Genomic DNA, 20,622 nt, shown 5'->3' with positions numbered 1-20,622 from the left:
ATACATGCATATATCTCTTATACATATATATGCATATGTGATTATGTATAGTTAATATATGTAAATATGTAACATTTCATACTGGATCATAGATTTAGGCCTGAAAGGGACGTTGTTGTTGTTATTATTTGGTCACTTCAGTCGTGGCTGACCCCATTTGGGGTTTTCTTGGCAAAGATACTGGGGTGGTTTGCCATTTCCTTCTCCAGATCAGGAAACTGAGGCAAACAAGGTTAAGTGACTTGCCCAGGGTCACACAGCTAGTAAGTGTCTCGGATTGGATTTAAATTTAGAAAGATGAGCCTTCCTGACTCCTGACCTGGCACTGTATCCACTGCGCCCTCTAGCAAGCAAACCATTGAAGTGCATATACCAACTCGTGTGTTCATACCCAGAGCAGGCTGCCGCCACCGCCACCACCACCACCACCACTACCACCACTGCTGTTTGTCCTTCATTCTTGACGAGAACCATGACATCAGGGAGGTGTTGCCATGGTGGCATTGGATTGGATTTAAGTGAACGAGGGCTGTGTGAGTCATTAGAGATCTTCTAGTGTAAACATCTCATTTCGCCAAAAAGAAGACTGAGATCCAGGGAGAGGATGTGTCACACTGGTCTAAAAGCCCATCTTCTTTCCCCCACTCCAATACTCTTTAGCCTCCATGAGCAAATCCCTCTCTTTGGTGGCCAGTGACATCTCCAGTGGATCTGTGATCTGATTTGTCCCCTGCAGGGACATCCATGGGATATATCCGTCCTTGCCCATCCTGTGTAAATCGAGTCCTCTACAAGGGTCTGGCATGCTGGGAGAAACCCTCCTCGACTTCTTTTGACATTGTATGGGACAAAAAGACTGTCGATCAATTGCCCTTCACTTTTGATAAGCCATTATCTCACCTTTTCCCCCCCTTGACATATAACCTCCTAATGACATCAGGGAATGGGGCATATTCAAATGATAGGAGAATCATAAATTGAGAGTTTAAAGGAACTTGGAGATTTCTAGGTCTTCATTTTATAGCTGAGGAAAATGGGACCAGAGATATGATTTGCCGGAGGTCACAGTCACAGTAAATGGCAGAGCTGGAAGTCGAATCTGGGTCTCTGATTCCAAATTCAGTTCTTCCTATCATACCATGCTACATACAATGATGTGGGGTTTTTTGTAATGCAAAATTATATACTCACTCACACAAGTGCTACCTCCATCCATCTCAGCCCCATAGCAACTAGGAAGCCTGACAGGATGAAAATATGAGCAGAACCATCCCTAAGGTCAATACTGAACAAGATTTCAACACAGGCAAGATTTCAGGGGGCTGGAACCTCCCTAGAGAAGGAAGCAAGGGTTCAAGGAGGTGATGAATGGCCAGGTTACTGCGAGTGTGTGTGTGTGGTTCTTTCCTTCTTTTCCTCCCAGACTGCCCGGGACATTCCATTCACCAAACTCAGAACAAATAAGTTTGGGAAGTTGGGTCGCAATAGCATCACAATGTCATGAGCTGGAGTCTCCAAGAGGCCTCATTTACCCAAAACTAAAGCAATAGACAACAGCCAAAAACAGTTCTATTAAATATAATTTTTTTATTTCATTCAAGGCAAAGCTAAATAAAATTCTACAGTGCAAAATGTATCATAAAGGCAAAGCATCCTGATTACACCCTTTCTTTCTGTGCTTGTACACAAATATATATGTATATGTATGCATATATACATATATATAAACATATAAATGCACACATACACACCTGCATTTCCCCAGAGGCCCCTAGGCCTAGAGACTTCCCAAGGCCTATATATGTATCATATCAAGACATGGTTATATAGGTTATTTATATAACCACATGGTTACATAGGAAAACTAATTATAGGAATTGTTTTCCATTCAAGCCAAAGGAAAAAATCATGCACAGTAGAGTCAAAAGCACTGCATATCATGTGGGCAGTGGGAATTTGGGTTGGAACAAAGAAAAGTAATGAGACCCAAGGGACTTCTCCAGAGAAAGTCTCTCCCATAACTCCCTCCCTGCCATGGTTGCTGAACTCCCTGAAATGATATGAGATGGGCTTCTACTCTGTGGAATCCTTTTAGCTTCTGGGCATTCTAACAGCCACTGAGTAAACCAAGGAAGGTGACTTCTGACGTGTCTTGCATGAATGGCAGCCTCCTTGATGGGTCACCTGATTACAAACCCTTGTAAATTAATTTTCACAGGGAATATACATGCTCTCTCATGACCTCTGTCATTCATACTACATACATACATACAAATTACATATAGTCCCATCCATCGACACAGCCTCATGTGTATAACCCTTCTACACACGTACATACATTCATACTTCTTCCATAGACCTACACTCACTCCCCCTCACATACCCCAGAAATGCCCACCTATGTATGAGCCCCCATAGGTATACTCCCTCGACAACATTCACACTCACATACTCCCATACTATTCACACATTCATACTCACATACTATTCACACATTCCATACACACACTTATGGCCCACACTCACACATGTACCCAGCATCCTTGATACACTCCTTGCACACTTAAACTTCCTCACATTCAAATCCAACAAACATTTGTGCAACAACTACACCAATGCTTCCCAGTGCTCTAAGCTATAAGATGCCAACCTGCATTGGTAAAGGGAGTTTCCTCTCTTCTTACTATTGTTCAGTTGTTTTCAGTTGTGACCCCATTTGAGGTTTTCTTGGGAAAGACATTGGAGTGAGTGGTTTGCCATTTCCTTCTCCAGCTCATTTTACAGATGAGGAAACTGAGGCAAACAAGGTTAAGTGACTTGCCCAGGGTCACACAGCTAGTAAGTGTCTGAGGCTGAATTTGAACTCAGGTCTTCCTGACACCAAGCCCCGCCCTCTATCCACCACAACACTCAGCTGTCCTCACTGGGGAGTTCCCTATATTGGTGACATCCGAAGTCCAATCCCAATTCCCTATTCAATGCTTTTTCATAGCCTAGAGGTGAACCTGAGTTTCCAAAAGCTGTGTTACAAAGCAGTGAGCACTTGACTTGTGTGGCCATCAACAAGGTGGACCAGCTGTCAATCAACCACATAGCCCCGCTTTGCCTGCTCTCTGAGACCACCTCCCCTCTACTTTGTCTAGATTTTGCAGTTGTTAGTATCCTGCCCGAGGGCAGGGACTGTGTTGTTGTCTCCCTTATATCCCCAGCACTTAGCACAGTGCCTGGCACCCAAACAGCAAGTATTTCACAAATTCCTGTTGACCAGCTGACTGCATTCCAGATGCAAGCTGGTCGTGTAATCCTGTGATACTCGTGTGCACACACCCGTGGGCACATTTGAAACACACACACACACACACACACACACACACAAACACTTGCCATAAGCATAAGCACATAGACCACCCTGCCTCAGGCATGTACTCCCCTCTCATCGCCATTTACCAATACCCATCTAGTCAAAAGTATCCCCCATGGAACATGAGCAGTAGAAGCCCTTTCAGTCCCCAGTTAAAGAATTGATGGCCACAGGCTGATAAAGTGGGTGTGAAAACCAAAGCCAAGTGCTCAGATTCTTCTTTCTGATGTGAAAGGATGGGGAGCGCAAAAGAGAGAACTAGTCCCCAGCTGATTTCTTTGGTCTTATCACTCCAACAGTCTTTTACAGACTCATAAAATATCAGTGCTGGGAGGGACCTTCCACCTCATCTAGTCCAGGGAGCTCTGATCCGTTAAGGATGAGGACCCCTTTGGGAAGCAAAACCCTCTTTCCAGGAGCCTGGCCCAAGAGCATTCTCATTCTGTTGTACTTTGAGCATCTGCAGACGCCATACACTCACAGACCCCGTATGGTAACTCCAAACAACACCCCCATGAGCCGAAAACCCCAAGAAACAAAGGCACCAACCTAGTTCAGTTACCTTCCTTTGCCCAGGAAGATACTGAGCCCCAAGAGATCCTGTCAGTAACAAGAGAAGTTAGGTTCTGGGCATCCAAGTAAAACTACCTGTAAGCCTAGACCTCACCAGTTATCCTCCACCTTCCCTCCCATGGAATCCCTCCAATGATTCAGGGGATGCCTGGGTGGTGGATCTACATACACTTCCTGCTACACAGCCAAGGCCATGGGAGAAGATCTTTAAGCAACATAGGTAATATTTCCAACATCCCTGAAGTGAAGAGAATTCCAAGGATGCATGTGCAGTGGTAGGGGGGACAAGGATGAAGAAAAGGAACCCACCCTCTGAACAATTTCTCTGATAATAATACTCTGCCTCCTGGAACATTCCTGAGTCAAAACTTTTTTTTTTCTTTACAGTCAAGAACTGGTCAAGTCTCACAACGCTTCAGTGAGGTAGGTAAGTATTATTATGCCCATTTTATAGATGGGGAAAACTGAGGCCCAGAGAAGGTAAGTGACTTGCCCAGGGTCACCAAGCAAGTAAGTGGTAGAGCTGGGAATGGAAAGATCTCACTTGTCTTTTCCCTTCCTCTCAAACTACCCTAACTACTAGACCCCAAGATCTTTTTTCCCCCTGATTTGTGCTTAATGCAGAGGCTAGAAAGGAAAAGGAAAGTAGTTTTCCATGAAGGCAGCTACAAGAGGTATTTGCTGGATGATTGGAAGACCTGATCTGTCCACTTCCAAAGGGCTTTCCACCCATGGAAGTCTGAACTTGTATATAAAATCTGGCCTAATCAAAGCAGGACAGAATGGGAGCAATTATAGGAGCAGAAAGGGGGGAACAGTAAGCCCAGAAAAGGTGCACAGCACCAAGCATGAGGCAGAAAACTCTGGGAAACAAGGAGCCAGGATCAGAGCGAGGGAGCCAGGACACAGGCCCCAGGAGCCATTTCCCAGCTCCATCATTTGATTTCCTTTATCTCCTGTGGAATGGGAAACTCTGCCCCGGTAGTCCCCGGAGACAGCCACCCTGACAGGTACTTGGTTGGTGATAAGGAAGTAAGAGAAGCTCTGGCTCTTCCTGGGGAAGCACAGAAGCTGAGCCTAGAGAATCTCAACCATGCGCAGTCTCACCGATGAGGGCAGGACAGGGCCAGGTGGCTTGTGTTGGCACCATGACATAACATCACCATCACCAACCCCACTATCCTCCCTTCATTGGGCCGCTTTGTCCACTGCTTTAAGGCAGTCGTACGGACTGTCAGAGCCCGGCTACCACCTCACCCAATTGCTCCAATCGTTCCCACTCCACATCCCCAAAACCCCTCTCACATCAGAAGTACCGCAGAACTAAGTTAATTGGCAAGGGACCAAGCTAAATGATCGTAATTACAAGCTCCCACACCTACTCACCCCTCCTGTGGCCAGGCCAACAGCCCTCTGCGTGAGCTAGGATGGGTTTGGAGGACTCTTCCCTGCTTCCCATGTCAAATGCAACTTTCTATCTCCCAGGGCATATGCTAAAATACCAAAGATCTAAGGCACAGACTGTCCCTACTCTTAGAAATGTGCATACCAGTTCTTAGAAATAGCAATAATAATCATAAGCATGGGTGCCTGTTTTTCTAGGGGCATCCCAACCCTGGAGAGAGGGTAATGCAGGCTGAGGCTGAACACCTAATGCTGAAGCAGGGAGTGGTAGCCTGCAAACCCAAGGCCTCTCTCACCAGAAGGAGGGAAAACTCTGAAGGCTGCCACCAGAAATAGAGGATACCTAGAGAAGTTTCTAGTCTTTTACTTAGGATCATGCATGGGCCGTTTGCATAGGGGAGAGATGAACAGCTATAGGGGAAAGAGACAACTGAGCAGAAGGAAGAGTCGTGGAAAGGGTGAAAATGAGATCAGGGGAGAGGACACTCAGAATCACCAGCAACATGGCAGTCTTTCTCCAAAAAGGAAGAGAGAGGGATCTAGGGGGCTGGGGAGAGAGGGACAGGATGTGGGTTCCCATTGAATTAGCCATAGTCCTGCCACGACAAAGAGACATGGGTTCCCAGAGATGCATGGAGCAGGATGGGCCTGGGGCGCAGGCCATGGCCCTTCCCAATTGGGGAACTTAGGCACCAGGGAACTAAGGCTAGGTCAGAGCTTCCAGTCCCCTGGGGAGCTGGGACTCAAAAGTCTCTGTCCTTGTCTAGGATAGTTCTCTCTCAGTAATAGGAACTTGAGCCCCTGAGCTACAGATTTAGAGAAAGGAGATAGGGTTTAATGCCTGACATGACTCCAGGCCAAGGAGCCCAGGGTTCTCCCTTTTCCTCACCTCCCAATGACCCAAGTGTAGGGGGGTGGCCCAGCTCAGAACTCCTTATTCAGGCCTCTGAAGGGAAACTTTCCCATTTCTGAGAGAGAACTAGACCTGAGGCAATGAGAAAATGCCCCATGTACCTCTCCTCCCAACTCTGGCTATGGGGCTGCAGGCTGGGGTGATATACCAGTTAACCTGCAAAATAGGAGGTTATATCCCCAAAAGTCCTACACCTAAAAGCACCAACACCTAAAATAATCCATTCCTCTAACCCCGTGTATCCCCCCCACACACACACACACAAAGATGAATCCTGCCCAGTTGACCTCCATCCCTAGAGTTCAGTGTTCAGGACTGAAAATGCCCCCCATGGCACCATGGAGACTCCTCCATCTCACCCTTCCCCGATCCATAGAAAGGATCTTAGGTACCCTAAGTGAATATGAGTCCTTTATTTGGACTGTGGGGCAGGGCCTTTGGAGGTATAGGGTGAATGGAACAAGGGAAAAGAAAAAGCCATTGAAAGGTCAGAATGGAGTGGGAATCTTAGGAGAGGGGGAAAGGAGGCAAAAGAAGACAGGCACTCAGAACCCCAAGCAAGATGACACCTCTTGCTATGGAAAGAAAGGGGAGGAATCCTGGTGGGAAGGGGACCCAGAACTGGAGTTCCCAATGAATTGGCCATGGTCCTGCCTTGACCAGGAAAACAGAAGGTCTGTAGGTCAGGCAAGGGATGTGATGGGACCAGAGCACAAGTTTTGCCCATTCCCGTGTAGTGGGAAGAGGTACTCAGATATTAGGGAAGAAAAATCAGGGTAGAGAGGGGTGACTGGAAGAGAAGGTCCTGATCTACACACACCCAAGCCTTAGGGTGGCCCATCTCTGATGCCATCCCATCTCTGAGTCCCACCTTGTACTTCTTGTACTTCTCCCCGCCCTCCACCACCCCCTCAACCACAGGACTTCCCCCAGCCCCCTCTCTCCTTCTTTGCCTGACTTATCTGCATCCCTGGAAGGAGGAGGAAAGAGAGAAAAGGGGTGAGAGGCTACAGCTAAGGGAGCCAGTCTAAGAAGGCTCCAGTGCTCCCCACCCCTAAGGGATTCCAGTCTGAGCTAAGCAGCGGGCATCACAGGCACGTGGGTTCTATAGACACGGCCCAAGCATCAGTTTTGTTAACAAAAATAGACTCTGTAATTGTGGTGTTGACTGCAGGATCCCCCTGGGCCTCGAGACCAGAGGCTTACAACTTTGGTGTTCCTTTCTGTTCTGCTTTGGAACCAGCCATTCCGTTCTCAGTGTTGTCATTCCCTGATGAATTCACAAGACATTCCTTCCTGGAAAAGCAAAGAATCATAGATCTCAGCATTGCAAGAGACTTTTGAGGTCATCAAAGTCAACCTTCTACGCCACCAACTATGACTCTGGCTACTCGTTTCCCAGCGCTCTCTGCCTCATACTTGGTTCTGTCCACTCCTCTCAGGTTTGCCATTTCTCTTTATAGAATTCTACTAAAGAGACAGCTAGATAGTGCAGTGGATAGAGAACCATCCCTAGAGCCAGAAGGACATGAGTTAAAATCTAACCTTAGATACATAAAAGCTGTGTGACCCTGAGTGAGTCACTTAACCCTGATTGCCTCCAAAATCACACACACACGCACACACACACTCACACAGAATTCTAGTAACAGGGAGCTCACTGTTTCTCAAGGAAGCCCTTCTATTGTTGGACAACTCCAATTATTTTACAAAGGTCTTTGTTGTAACTCCCACCTTAGTCCTAGTTTTGCCTATAAAGGCAATAATAATACCACCACATCTCTAAGGCAATTTACCCACAATAAGCCTGCAAATTAACGGGTAGGGGCAGTAGGTATCATTAGCCCTATTTCACAGATGAGGAAACGAAGGCTCAGAGGGGTTAACTAGCTTGCTGAGGGTACACAGCTACTAAGTGTTGAAGAAGGACTTCAAAGGAAATTCTCTAATCACTTACACAGTAGAAAAGCAGATGAGGCACAAGCCACGGACCACCCTCCCTGCTCTTCCATATAATCATGCCACCTTAATGTGAGAGGACAGCGGTGCTAATGAGCTGCCCCAGGAAGGACTCCCCTATGGGGAGATGAGAAGGTGACATCAGGACCATGCCACTCTCCCTTCTTCCCCTGACCCCAGGGGAAGGAAAAAAAGCAACATACGGGAGAATGCTGCTGACAATGGAGCCTTTCACTGCCAATATCCTTAGTTTCAGGAGATGGGAAGAAGGAAGAAGAAAGTAGAGTGGGGAGAGGCGTGGAGAGGAAGATAGCAGAGAAATGTCAGTATAAGAAGGACAGTGTGACTGGAGGCATATTTACACAGGAGATGATGTGATAGGAAGGAGGAGGTGCCTGGGTTGTGTGAAAACAGTAGAACGGATAGAATGAGTTTGACAACAGAAGGGCTAGAACAGTAGGATAAGATTGAGGTTAGTGGCATGTGAGAGAATAGCAAAATGAATGGAATGGATGAGTGATGGACTGGAAGCAGACAGTAGAAGGAGGAGAAAGATGGGATAGGCATAAGGACAGCAAGATAAAAGACAGAAGAAGAGGACAGAAAGAATGAGAGAGGACCTGAGAGGTTAGTGAGATATGTAAGAAACATTGTGGGATAAAGGGAAGATAGAAGGAAGATCTAATGGGTCAGGGGAAAGGCTGATCAGATGAGAAAAGCCAGGTGGATAGGAAAGACAGAGAGATGGGGAAGACAATAGAAAAAGAAGGATGACAATAATATGACAGGGAGGGTGGTGGGAAAGAGGAGAAGGGTACCACCACTTTGTATGGTGGTACAAAGGATATAATATCAGAATAAGGATAAATAGAAAATCAGAGATGAATAGTCAAAGATGGAAGAGAATAGTTAGATAACTAGGAGAAAAGTGGGTTGGGAGGAATGTCCTGATGGAGACAATAGTTAAAGGGAGGATGGTGGCATGAAAAGGATGTGGCATGGAAAAAGGACGAGGGAAAATGGTCAGACGTAGAAAAGACTACGAAGTAAAGGAACTCTAGCATGACCACAGGCAAATCACCTAACTTCTCCGTCTTAGTTTCCTCATTTGTAAGAATAAGAAATAAAAAATACTCGTACCATCTACCTCCCGGGGGTGTTGTGAAGACCAAATTAAATAATGCACTCAAAACCTCTTTTCAAACTTTTAAGTTTTACATATAAATGTCATTATTATTACTAGATGAGAAGGAAGATGCAATAAGGAAGAAAGGGTTCAGGGTGGGAGAAGACTGTGAGCTATGGTAAGGATGATGGGATGGGGAGAACAGTGGAACAGAGGACAGTGGGAAAAGGAGAAAGGACAAAGATGATGATAACTCACTTCTTTTCTTGGGTCTTCTTAATGATGAAAGTAACAAACTTCTTAATCAACATGACGACAATAAGAAGTCCAATGAGACCGCCCACAACTGAGAGGATGATGATTGTCACAGTATTATCTACTTTCACCACTGTGAAGATAGAAGAGGAGAGGAAGAAAGAGTTAAGAGGTGAGCAAGCCCCAGATCCATGGCCAGCTAGTAGCATTGAGGTGTACTAGAAAGAGCCCTGGTTTTAGAATGAAAATACCTGAATTCACCTCTATGGGCCTCAGTCTCTTCATCTGCATAAAGAGGTGAGGGGGTTAGGGTGGTAGAGTTTTATATGCTATGATTACAATCAATCAGTCAACAAGCACTTACCAAGAATTGACTGTGTACATGACTGATGAGGTAATATGTTTAATATGATTATACATGTATAGCCTATATCAGATTGCTTGCTGTCTTGGGAAGGGGGAAGGGAAGAGGGAGGAAGAAAAAATTTGGAACTCAAAATCTTATTAAAGCAAATGCTGAAAGCTATCTTTACATGTAATTGGAAAAAATAAAAATGCTATTGAGTGGAAAAAATAATTCATCAAGGAAAGGAAAAAAATTAACTTACTATGTGTTGGGAATACAAAGACAAAAATTAAATGACCCTTACCTTAAAGCAGCTTACTTTCTGTAGAAGGAAACACATACAACAGGATCAAGGGCCAAGAGTAGCCCTTCCCCCACAACCTTCTTGCCAATGATTCCTTTTCCTTTCCTGGCCAAATGCCCCATAGCTTCAGGAGGAAACCCAGAGCCCCCAACCACTGGGTCCATTCCTTCCTTCCCAAAAGTGATAGACCAGGCTCCTCTATCAACACCCCTTGCCAGGTGGCCACTCACACACTGGAATGAACAGGGAGTCATCAACTCTGGTGAAAGACCACCAGGCTTGACCATTTTCCTGGTTAGTGTTCCCTATAGACCACCCCCCTCCCCCAGCATTGACATATGACCAGCCAACATCCTAAGGACTCCTGGACCTTTCCATGATATCTGAAGTTGAGCCCTACTCTCTATGTTGTCTCCCTTAATTAGAATCTGAGCTTTTTGAGAGCAGTACCTAACTCATTTTTCTATTGGAATCCCTTTGTATCCCTAGTACTTATCACGGGACTTGTAACATGTTTTATAAATGCTTTTTCATTCATTCATTCAAGTACATGCAAAATAAATACACCAGCAGCTGGGGAGGGTGGGGAGATCAGGGAAAGGCTTCACATAGGAGATATTACTTGAGCTAAGCTTCCAAAGATATTAGGTATTCAAAGAGGCAGAGAAGAGGAGAGAGGAATTTCCAAGTATAGGGGACTCCCTGTGCAAAGGCATGAGTGAATGGCAGAGCTGGGACCAGAACCCAGATCATTGGATGCCATATATAGAGTTCTTTCCATTAGGTCATGCCACCTCCATTTACTTCATGCCAGTCTCCTCCTGCCCCATAAACACCCTCTGGTGGCATTCCTTCCCACCCTCATGTCTTTGTCTATGGGATTCTGTTTCTTTGGAGTACTGGTTTTCCATGTCTACCAATCTCTTCTGATGACACAATTCAGTGCATAGTTTTCTATATCATCATTCAACTCCCTGGAGTTTCCTTCCTTGCTTCCCTTAACACATTGTGAGCTCCTTAGAGACAAATTCAGGTATCCCACTACTTCAGTATTTACCCTAACTATGCTTAGCATGCTATAAGTATTCGTTTACTAAATATTAGTCAATTTATTGATTAATAGATACCCCTGTTCTTCTAGAAAGCTTTCCATAAAACTATCAGGAAGAGAGGACTCTAGTCCCCTCCGGTCTCTTTTTGTCTAAATATTCAACTCCCCTAAATCCTCCTCCTCTAACTACCCCCACAATATACACTCACTGACCTCTCTGTACACAATAAAATTATTTATTTGCATCCTATTAACGTCTCTGGTTGATGCTTATTCAGTTTATCTAATCTCTGTCTTTGATTATTATAGAAATTTCCAAAAGAACAGGGACTCTGTCTATATAACTCAATTCAGTGCCTCATGGAGATAAGAACCTAATTAGAATGAATTCTCAGTAATCCATGCTAATTAATGGAATCTGTGGCATGAATATGCCATAACAGTATCATCTAAAAATAATGCATTTGGACTTGCCATAGATCGATTGCACAATTTTTAAGTCTTTTTCTTCATGATTATGTTTTATGTGTGTGACTGAGTGAGAGACAGAGACAGAGAGAAAGAGGGACAGAGAGAGAGAGACAGAGGGGGAGAGAGAGAGAGAGTGTGTGTTTTCAATCTTGTGTTTAAGTCAGTTGGATTGCCTGAGTTATTTGCTGTCCCCTTATCTCAATCTTGAAGAGCACAATTCCTCTAAGAAACATCTTTCATCTATACCAGCCCACAATGATCTCTTCCTGCTGTAAATGTCCACAATGCTTAGAGCTAGAAACACACAGTCAGCACTTTATCATATATAGTGTGCCCAGGCAGAAACCAGCTCACCATCTGTTGGGGACATGGTAGAGGACAAGGAGTTATTTGAACAAGAGGACCTCTAAAGTCCTTTCCAATGCTAAGATGACACACTGGTCACAGATTACATGAGATCAGATGAGATCGGGTCAGCTCATACTGGAATAGCAATAGACTCAGCCCCCACTTCCTCATCTGTGAAATATGAGGGTGGAGAAGACGTCAGGAAATATAATCTATATCAGTAATATCAGTATCACCAAGTTCCTTATCTATTCAAAAGGGAAAAGGACCAGATAAAGCTCTAAGGTCCCTTACAGCGCCAGAGTGTCTTAGAATGGGGCCCATAGGGGCTAAGAGGCTTGCCCAAGGCGATTCGGCTGATTAGTGACTGAGATGGAAAGAGAACTCAGGTAATGCTCTCACTTATAGCAAATAAATCTCTAAGCCACAGTGATGCTGGAAAAATTGACATCATTATCTATTGTTCCCCTATTGGTTTCTTTTTATTTTATTTTATTTGTTTTATTTTATTTTATTTTTTGCTTTTTGGAGGGGGAGGGGAGGGCAATTGGGGTTAAGTGACTTGCCCAAAGTCACATGACTAGTTTTTGTGTTAAGTGTCTGAGGTCGGATTTGAACTCAGGACCTCCTGCCTCCAGGGCTAGTGCTCCACCTAGCCGCCCCAACCCCTATTGGTTTCTAGTTTAGTGAATAGGTGGGACCTCACATCAATTTCTAATTAATTAATTATAATTGAGTGATTAGAAATGCCAGTATATACTATGACCATGGTAGGCACAGAACTAATAAATGAATGAGTAACAGTCACTAACTGTATACTAGTCTGTTTTCTTATCCACAAAGTAAGAAGATGGGGGTTGGACAAGATGAGCTCAAATATTCTACAATTATAATATTATCCCACATGTCACTTACTGGTTTTCACAGTAAGGATGATGATAAAGCCATGATAAGAGAAAAATATAACACCACTATAGTAGGGAGTAGGAGGGATGGAGCCAGGTTTTATTGACTCCAGAAAGGTGAGTGTTAAATTTTCACTGTAAGCATTTATGCCTCTGAAATCAACAAATGCTATAAATCAGGGCTTGATTTGTTGTATTGCTTAACATTGAATGATTTAAGAAAGTGATGGAGAAATATTTAATAAAGCAGATTAAACTTTAAAGTGTGTCATGCTTTTCAGAGAGCTGGTTATTAAACACTTACTAGCACACTTGTAAATATAGTATATTTTTCTAGCCTTTATATAATGCTTTAAAGTTATGCTTTACAAATATCTCATTTTACTTCTTAAGTGCAATTATTATCCCCATTTTACAAATGAGGACACTGAGGCCAAGAGAGATTAAGTGACTTGCTCAGGGTTACATAGCTGGTAAGTATCTGAGGCTGGAATTGAACTGAAGTTTTCTTGACTTCAAATTCAGCAATCTATCTTAAGTTTGAGTCTTAACTGTTCTATATACAACTGATATGACCTTGAAGAAATAATTTCCATTCTCTGGCCTTCAGTTACCTCATCTTTAAAATGGGTTGTTTCTGAGAAAAGAGGGTTTTTTGAATTCCATATAAATGTGAATTATTGTCCTGCCCTGACCTCTCCTCAATGGCATCTACCATCACCCCCAAATGTTCCTCCTCCCCCATCCCCACTACATACACTTGTCAACAACAATGAGAGAGATAGTAGCTTCATGCTGGGCATTCTTCTCCTTGGGATTCTTCACGCGGCAAGTGTACTTTCCCTTGTCCGAGAACTCTAGATTAAGAATCAAAATCGAAATGTTGTTCTTTTTCTCCTTCACAGAGCCAACCATTTCAATGCGTGACGGGTCAATGTTCGACCTAATCTTTGGTTCTGACTTTTCATTCTTCACTGTCCCATCAAGCAGCTGTGGGGAGACAGAGGAGAAGAGAGAGAGCCCCAGAAACCAAGGAAGAATCAGAAAAGGCCAAATCTTAGCAACCAACCTTTTGTTTCTGGACAGAACTTCACCTAAACCCAATACAGATAGACTCCAGAGATGGAGTTTACACAGTCTTATCTGGCTATAAAAATTGTTCCATTGACCTAACTCAAACCCTAACCTGTTTACACCTTGTCCAGGACTCAGGTAGGAATTGAACCAGAAAAACTCTAAGGTTAATGCAAAAGCTAAGCTTCCAGGATTCTATCCATCTCCTCAGACACTCCTCCCAAGCACTAGGAAAATGTGCTGAAAGTAACTTCATTCTTGATGCAACCAAGGTGACAAATACCTGTCTTACTCATGAGAAAACACAAGAATAAAGGACTGATCAGAGGAATGAGAAATTCCAGTGTGTCCCCTGACCAAGCCTTGAGACAAAAGTTCCATGGGTCATATGGAAAAAGGAGGACAGAACAAAAAAGTGCTTGACCCTATCCTCTCCTTCCTAGTCTCTACATCTGCTCACCAGCACCCCCTCTCTCCTCTTGCCCCAAGGATACTCACATTCTTAAATTCCTCTGAGTTATTGAATGTCCACCAGAAATGTAGGTTTTCAAAGCCCATACAGGTGGAGAAGGTGCAAGGCAGCAGGACATCTGTTCCATTTACAGCTGTGATAGTGGTAGCCTTCCCCACAGATACCTCCAGTGTCAAGGAACAAGGAAACAGGAGGAAAGCTACTCCTAAAGAAAGCAGAAGGAAAAGGATCACAATGGAGGCTCAACTCCAGCAGAGGACAAGCAGAGATTTACTTGATGGTCCTGGAAGTTGGAGAGCCTGCCCTTTGGGGCACTTTTCTTTTCCTGTGTCTGTGGATATGTGGGTGTGGGTGAGTCTGAATGTGTTGGAAAGTACTATTAGGCTGAGATGACAGAAATTTTGCTCACTGGCCTAACATCAAAGAATACGAACAGAGTGACTTTCCAAAAATCAAAGGCCTTTACATAGCAGATAATAAAAATTCATTAGATAGGGAGGCTTTGGGGGAGGGTTTCTAGAAGGTAATTCCTGGCAATACTAGATCCAGGTAATACACTGGACTGGATTATGTAGAGTCAAATCCACAGGCGCCTCCTATGTCTGAGGCACTATGCTCCACAGAAGAGACCAGAACCAATGATAAGTGAAAAAACTACTCAGGCAGGTTTTAGCTCAATGTAAGAAATAAGGAATAACCCCCATAGAATGTTAGAGCTAAATGGAAATCCAGAAATCATTGAGACAAATGTCATCAGATGAGGAAACTGAAACCCAGAGATGCTTAAATGGCCTGTCCAAAATGGCCAGTTAGTGAGAGACAAAGCCAACATGTGAACTCATGTCTTCTGACCCCAAGGCCACCTCACAATGCTTCTGATGTATGGTTTTCTAATCATTCAGAATGAACTGTTTGCTCCTTACAAGAGAGTTGATTTTGTCTCACTGAGCTGTGAATTTTGTAGGGAAGGTCATACAGGGCTTTTCCCTATGTGACCGATAAGGCCCTTTCCAAGTAAGCCCTAACTCCCCAAGCCACAGCTCAGAGAGGCCTCTCCTGTTTCAGAGAGTCAGAACCTACATCTGAGAATCAGAATCTGTGCTGAAGAAAGTCCCAGCCATAAGTGGGCTTGGCAAGAAGATTTTGTCCCCTCTCTTTGCAAGAATCCACACAAATATCCTTCTTCTCACACCCCAGAGCATGGGCAAAAGACAAGGACTGATTTCTCTACTGCAGGGGACTGAGGATACTGAGACCCAGAAAGGGACCGCACTCTGCTCAGCAAACCCATTACATTGTCAACGAAAGGACAGATTTGACTCCCAAAAAAGGACTTAAGAATCTATGGGTACATCTCAGAAAAAAAAGGTATTTGTAAATGCATAAAATAAAATGCACATAATTGCAAAGCAAATGGAAGGTTAGTGAAAAAACTAGGTTCTATTTTCCATTTGGATTTCAGGCACAAAGGACTGGCTTGGTCTTCTGTATAAACAGAAACCCCTGAACTTCTAAATAGCCACCAGGGGTCGCCCCAACCCAAATAAACAAGGCACTTAGCCAGCAGTCCGGTCAGAATAGGACTTCCCAAAGTCTGGAGGTGTTGAAGGCAAATAGGTTGCTAATACCCAAACTCAAACCCCAAATCTAAAAACAAGGCAAGAGGAGTAAAGGTGAAGGCAAATAATTCTTCCCCCATGTCACCTGATTGTTCTTTCTGATTCATCTTCCTCCTCCAACCCCCTCGCCCTGGGGACTGTGGGCCATTTTCATGCCTACCTCTGCACTCTTTTCCAGAGTGATGTCATACACTGCCACAGCTTCAATCATCACCCAGTGCAGACGGCACCCAAATCCATACCCACTTCAATCTCTCCCTTTCACTACAGAGAAAGATGCCTCCAACCACTTACAGGGCATTTCCCTAGCATGCCCCAGGTGCCACCTCAAACTCAGCATACCCCAAACTGAACTTCTCTGCTGCCATCTTCCCTCCCTTCTTCCCAGGAGAATTATTTTTGTTGGTGCCACCACCATGCTCCTGGTCAGTCAAGTACAAATGAGAAGAGTGCGGGGCCTGGCACACTTACTAGTGCGACCCTGGGCAAGCCACCTAAACTGTTTGACTCAGTTTCCACAACTGTAAAGTGGGAATGTTAATAATAGCACCTACCTCACAGAGTTGCTATGGGAATCCAAGGAGCTAAAAACTGTGAAGTACTTAGCACAGTACCTAGGACATCGTAGGCACTCATTAAAAGCTTGTTTCTCCCCTCTCCCCCCCCCATCAAATCTAACGAGGTGTTCAGTTCTGTTGATTCTTTTTCAACAGTTTTGCCCTAGGTCAAAGGTTTTTAACCTGGGGTCCATAGAACCCAAGGGGTTTATTGATAGATTTCAGTCTGTGAACTTGGGTGGGGAAAAATTACATTTTTATTTTCACTAACCTTCCATTTCCTTTACAATTCTGTGCATTTTATTTTATGCATTTAGAAATACTTTTTCTGAGAAGGGATCCATAGGTTTCACCAGACTGCCAAGAGGGCTTATAACACACACACAAAAAGGCTAAGAACCCCTGCCCTCAATGGAATGGGAATTTGGAGATCCATACCCTTCTTTTACACTGGAACTGCTACCCGACTAATTCTGGTCCTCATCATCCCTACCTTTTTATCACTGTCATTGATCTACCTAATGAGAGGTTGTGTGTTATGAAACATGGAATTTGGCGCCAGAGAACCTGGGTTCGACCTTGGACCTGCTACTAATTTACCTGAATGACCTTAGGTAAGTCACTTCCCCTCATCTATAAAATGTTGGAGTTGACTAAATCATAGGTTCTTTACCTGAGAGCCAGGGACCTGTTTGGGGGTCTATTATATTTCAGGGAGACTGTGAATTTGGGTAGGGAAAAAAGCATACTTTTATCTTCATTAACCATTGGTTTCCTTTGTAATTCTATTTTTATTTACTTATTTATTTATTTTTTGCTTTTTGGAGGGGGGAAGGCAGGGCAATTGGGGTTAAGTGACTTGCCCAAGGTCACATAGCTAGTAAGTGTTAAGTGTCTGAGGACAGATTTGAACTCAGGTCCTCCTGACTCCAGGGTCGTTGCTCTATTCACTGTGCCACCTAGCCACCCCTCCTTTGTAATTCTACATTTTGTTTTGTGTTTTTAAAACCCATTTTTCTGAGAAGAGGTCTTTAGACTTTACCAGGATGCCAAAGGTCTGTGACACAAAAAGCATTAAGAACCTCTAAACTACATTCTGTAAGAAATGAGGAGCTGGTTCAGGGGTGGGGAACCTGCGGCCTCGACGTCACATGTGGCCTTCTAGGTCCTCAAGTACAGCCCTTTGACTGAATCCGAGTGGATTCAGTTCCCTAGCCCTGAGTTGATTTTGATGAAAAGACATGCATGAAATAATGAAGAGTGAAATGAGCAGAACCAAGAGAACATTGTACACAGGTAACAGCAATATTGTTCTAAGAACAGCTTTGAACAACTAAGTCATTTTGAGCATTATAAATACTCAAATCAACTACAAACGACCTGTGAAGGAAGATGCTATCCACCTTCAATGAAAGACCCGATAAACAGAAGCATTTGTGTACATATATGTATGTAACATACACACATATATATGGATTGTGTGTATACATATATGTCAAATGGTAGCCTTCTTTAGTGCAGAGTGGAAAAGGGAAGGAGGGCGACAGTTTAGAATTTAAATGTAACAAAATAAATTAATTTAATTTAAAATGTTTTTTAAAACCTAGACTAGATGACCTCTAAGGTTCTTTCTGGCTCTAAATCCCATGACCCAAGAGGATCTAGGCCTCGAGGTGGGGTTCCATGGGCATGGACGTCACTAGAAAATAGCAACCAAAAAAAAAAAGTATTCTCTGGGGCCAAAGGCCAAGATCTCCAAGGAAGGGCAGGAAGCTAATGGAAAGCCAACAAAGCCCAGGGCCAGCAGCCTTTGTGCCTCTGTCTATATTAAGGATGTTGTGCAATATTTCTCTTCCTTTGCCTTCACCTCATATACCACCTCCTCCACGAAGCCTTGTCTAATCCCCTCAGCTAAAAGGGATCTATTCGTCCTCAGATTTCTCTTAGCACTTGGCATTTCCCCTGTGCCCCATGACACTCTGTCCTGTCTCATATTTATTTGCCGTACATATCTTCTCCTCAGTAGATGACAAGATCCATAAAGTCAGGAGCTGTGTTATTCTCCACCTTTGTACCCACCCCTAGACCACCTTGTAGAAGGCCCTGCACATAGTAAGTGCTTTATACTTAGAGCTTGGAGATCCGGGGAATGAGCCCGAGAACTGAAATTAAGGAGACTTCAGTTTATATCCAATCTCTGACTCTGAGCAAGTCACTTAACTTCAGTTTGCCTATCTATAAAATGGGGATAATAATAGCACCTACCTCCCAAGGCTGTTGTGAGAATAAAATGAGATAACATTTGTGAAATGTTTTGCAAACCTTAAAGGACTATATATAGATGCTTTTAGATGAAATGGGCATTTGCCAATAAAGGCCATGGGGGAAACCCTTACTAGTTATATTTCTTTTTTTTTTTTTTTTACTTTTTGCAAGGGGGAGGGCAGGGCAATTGGGGTTAAGCAATTTGCCCAAGGTCACATGGCTAGTTTTTGTGTTAAGTATCTGAGGCCGAATTTTAACTCAGGTCCTTCTGATTCCAGGGTCAGTGCTCTATTCACTGTGCCACCTAGCCTACCCCAAAAGAATGAAAGGAAGAAGCACCAGGGGAAAAGCTGCTGTCAATAATAATATCTTGAAGGGTTTCAAGTTAGATATTGGTTAGATATTTATTTGATCTTCAAAAATCCTTGGAATTAGGTAGCTACAGTTATCCCCACTTTACATGTGAGGAAACTAAGTCTCAGAGAGACTAAGTGACTTCTCTCCCTCTGTGGCTTCCAAGCATTGTGGAGGCAAGCCTGGAACCCAATCTCTCCTGACTCCAAATTCAGTAAGCACCACTCCATGATTTGGATTCTGAGCTCCAGGGGCCTGACGCCATGGAAATGGAGCTTCCTACTCTTAGTGACAGTAGGGTGGAGTACTAGAAGGCAAGCTGGTGGCATAGTGGAGAGGGCACTAGACTTAGAACTCAGGAAGACCCAGGTTCAAATCCAGCCTCAAACACTTGACTGTGTGACCCTGGGCAAGTCACTTAACCTCTGCCTCAGTTTTCTCATCTATAAAATGAGGATGGTAATAATAGCATCCACCTATCTATCCACTATGAATGTTGTGAGGGGAAAATGAAATGATGTTTGTAAAGTGTGTTGCAGACCTAAATGAGGGAAGTCAGGTGGTGCAATGAATAGAGTACCAGGATTGAAGCCAGGCAGACTCATTTTCCTGAGTTCAAATCTGGCCTCAGACACTTCCTAGATGTGTGGCCCTGGGCAAGTCACTTATTCTTGTTTGCTTCAGTTTCCTCATCTGTAAAATGAGCTGCAGAAGGAAATGGCAAACCACTCCAGTATCTTTGCCAAAAAAAAAAAACACAACAACAAACCCAAATGGATTGAAGAGTTGGACATGACCAAACAAGAACATAACCTAAATGCTAGCTAGTATCAGGTAGAGAAGCACTGAACTGAAAATCAAAGGACCTACAGGGAGTCCCAGTTTGACCAGTGTGACTCTGACCATCAGTTTCCTCCTCTGTAAAATGAGAATGATACTTGCTCTACCTTTCTTACAGGGTTATTGACAAGAAAGTGCTTTGTAAAGTGCTCTTGAAATATTAGCTATTACTTTACCCTTGTTCCAAGGAAGCAAAGAACTAATATTTATGTAGCACTTTAAAGTTTGCAAAATGCTTTACAAATATTACCTCAGTTGATCTTCTCAAACACCCTGGGAGGTAAGTGCTATTAATATCCCCATTTCATAATGGGGAAACTGAGACCCCCAAAGTGACAGAGGTTAAGTGACTTGCTCAGGGTCCAATAGCTAGGCAGTGTCTGATCAGGATTTGAACTCAGATCTTCCTGACTCCAGGTCCAACA

At 43.8% G+C, this 20,622-nt stretch overlaps 1 protein-coding gene across 3 annotated transcripts in view; it reads right to left on the bottom strand.

The window, feature by feature from the left end:
• Window positions 1-7,185: 7,185 nt before the first annotated feature.
• SCN4B (sodium voltage-gated channel beta subunit 4) overlaps window positions 7,186-20,622 on the bottom strand; it is a 37,613-nt gene continuing 24,176 nt past the window's right edge. For all 3 annotated transcript variants that reach the window (XM_069066701.1, XM_069066702.1, XM_069066699.1), the window contains 4 exons: window positions 14,589-14,767; window positions 13,775-14,006; window positions 9,595-9,724; window positions 7,186-7,547 (listed from right to left, as the gene is read on the bottom strand). In XM_069066701.1, the coding sequence (XP_068922802.1) occupies window positions 7,454-7,547; window positions 9,595-9,724; window positions 13,775-14,006; window positions 14,589-14,648 (516 nt within the window). In that variant the 5' untranslated portion in view covers window positions 14,649-14,767 and the 3' untranslated portion in view covers window positions 7,186-7,453. The remainder of the gene's footprint in view (window positions 7,548-9,594; window positions 9,725-13,774; window positions 14,007-14,588; window positions 14,768-20,622) is intronic.

The sequence above is a fragment of the Petaurus breviceps genome, unplaced genomic scaffold, assembly GCF_028583685.1.
Source record: "Petaurus breviceps papuanus isolate PSGF00001 unplaced genomic scaffold, PetGlider_PUasm1.0 90723, whole genome shotgun sequence".
Classification (NCBI taxonomy): domain Eukaryota; kingdom Metazoa; phylum Chordata; class Mammalia; order Diprotodontia; family Petauridae; genus Petaurus; species Petaurus breviceps.
Note: the sequence above shows the minus strand (reverse complement) of the source record. Positions and strands in the feature narration are given on the sequence as shown.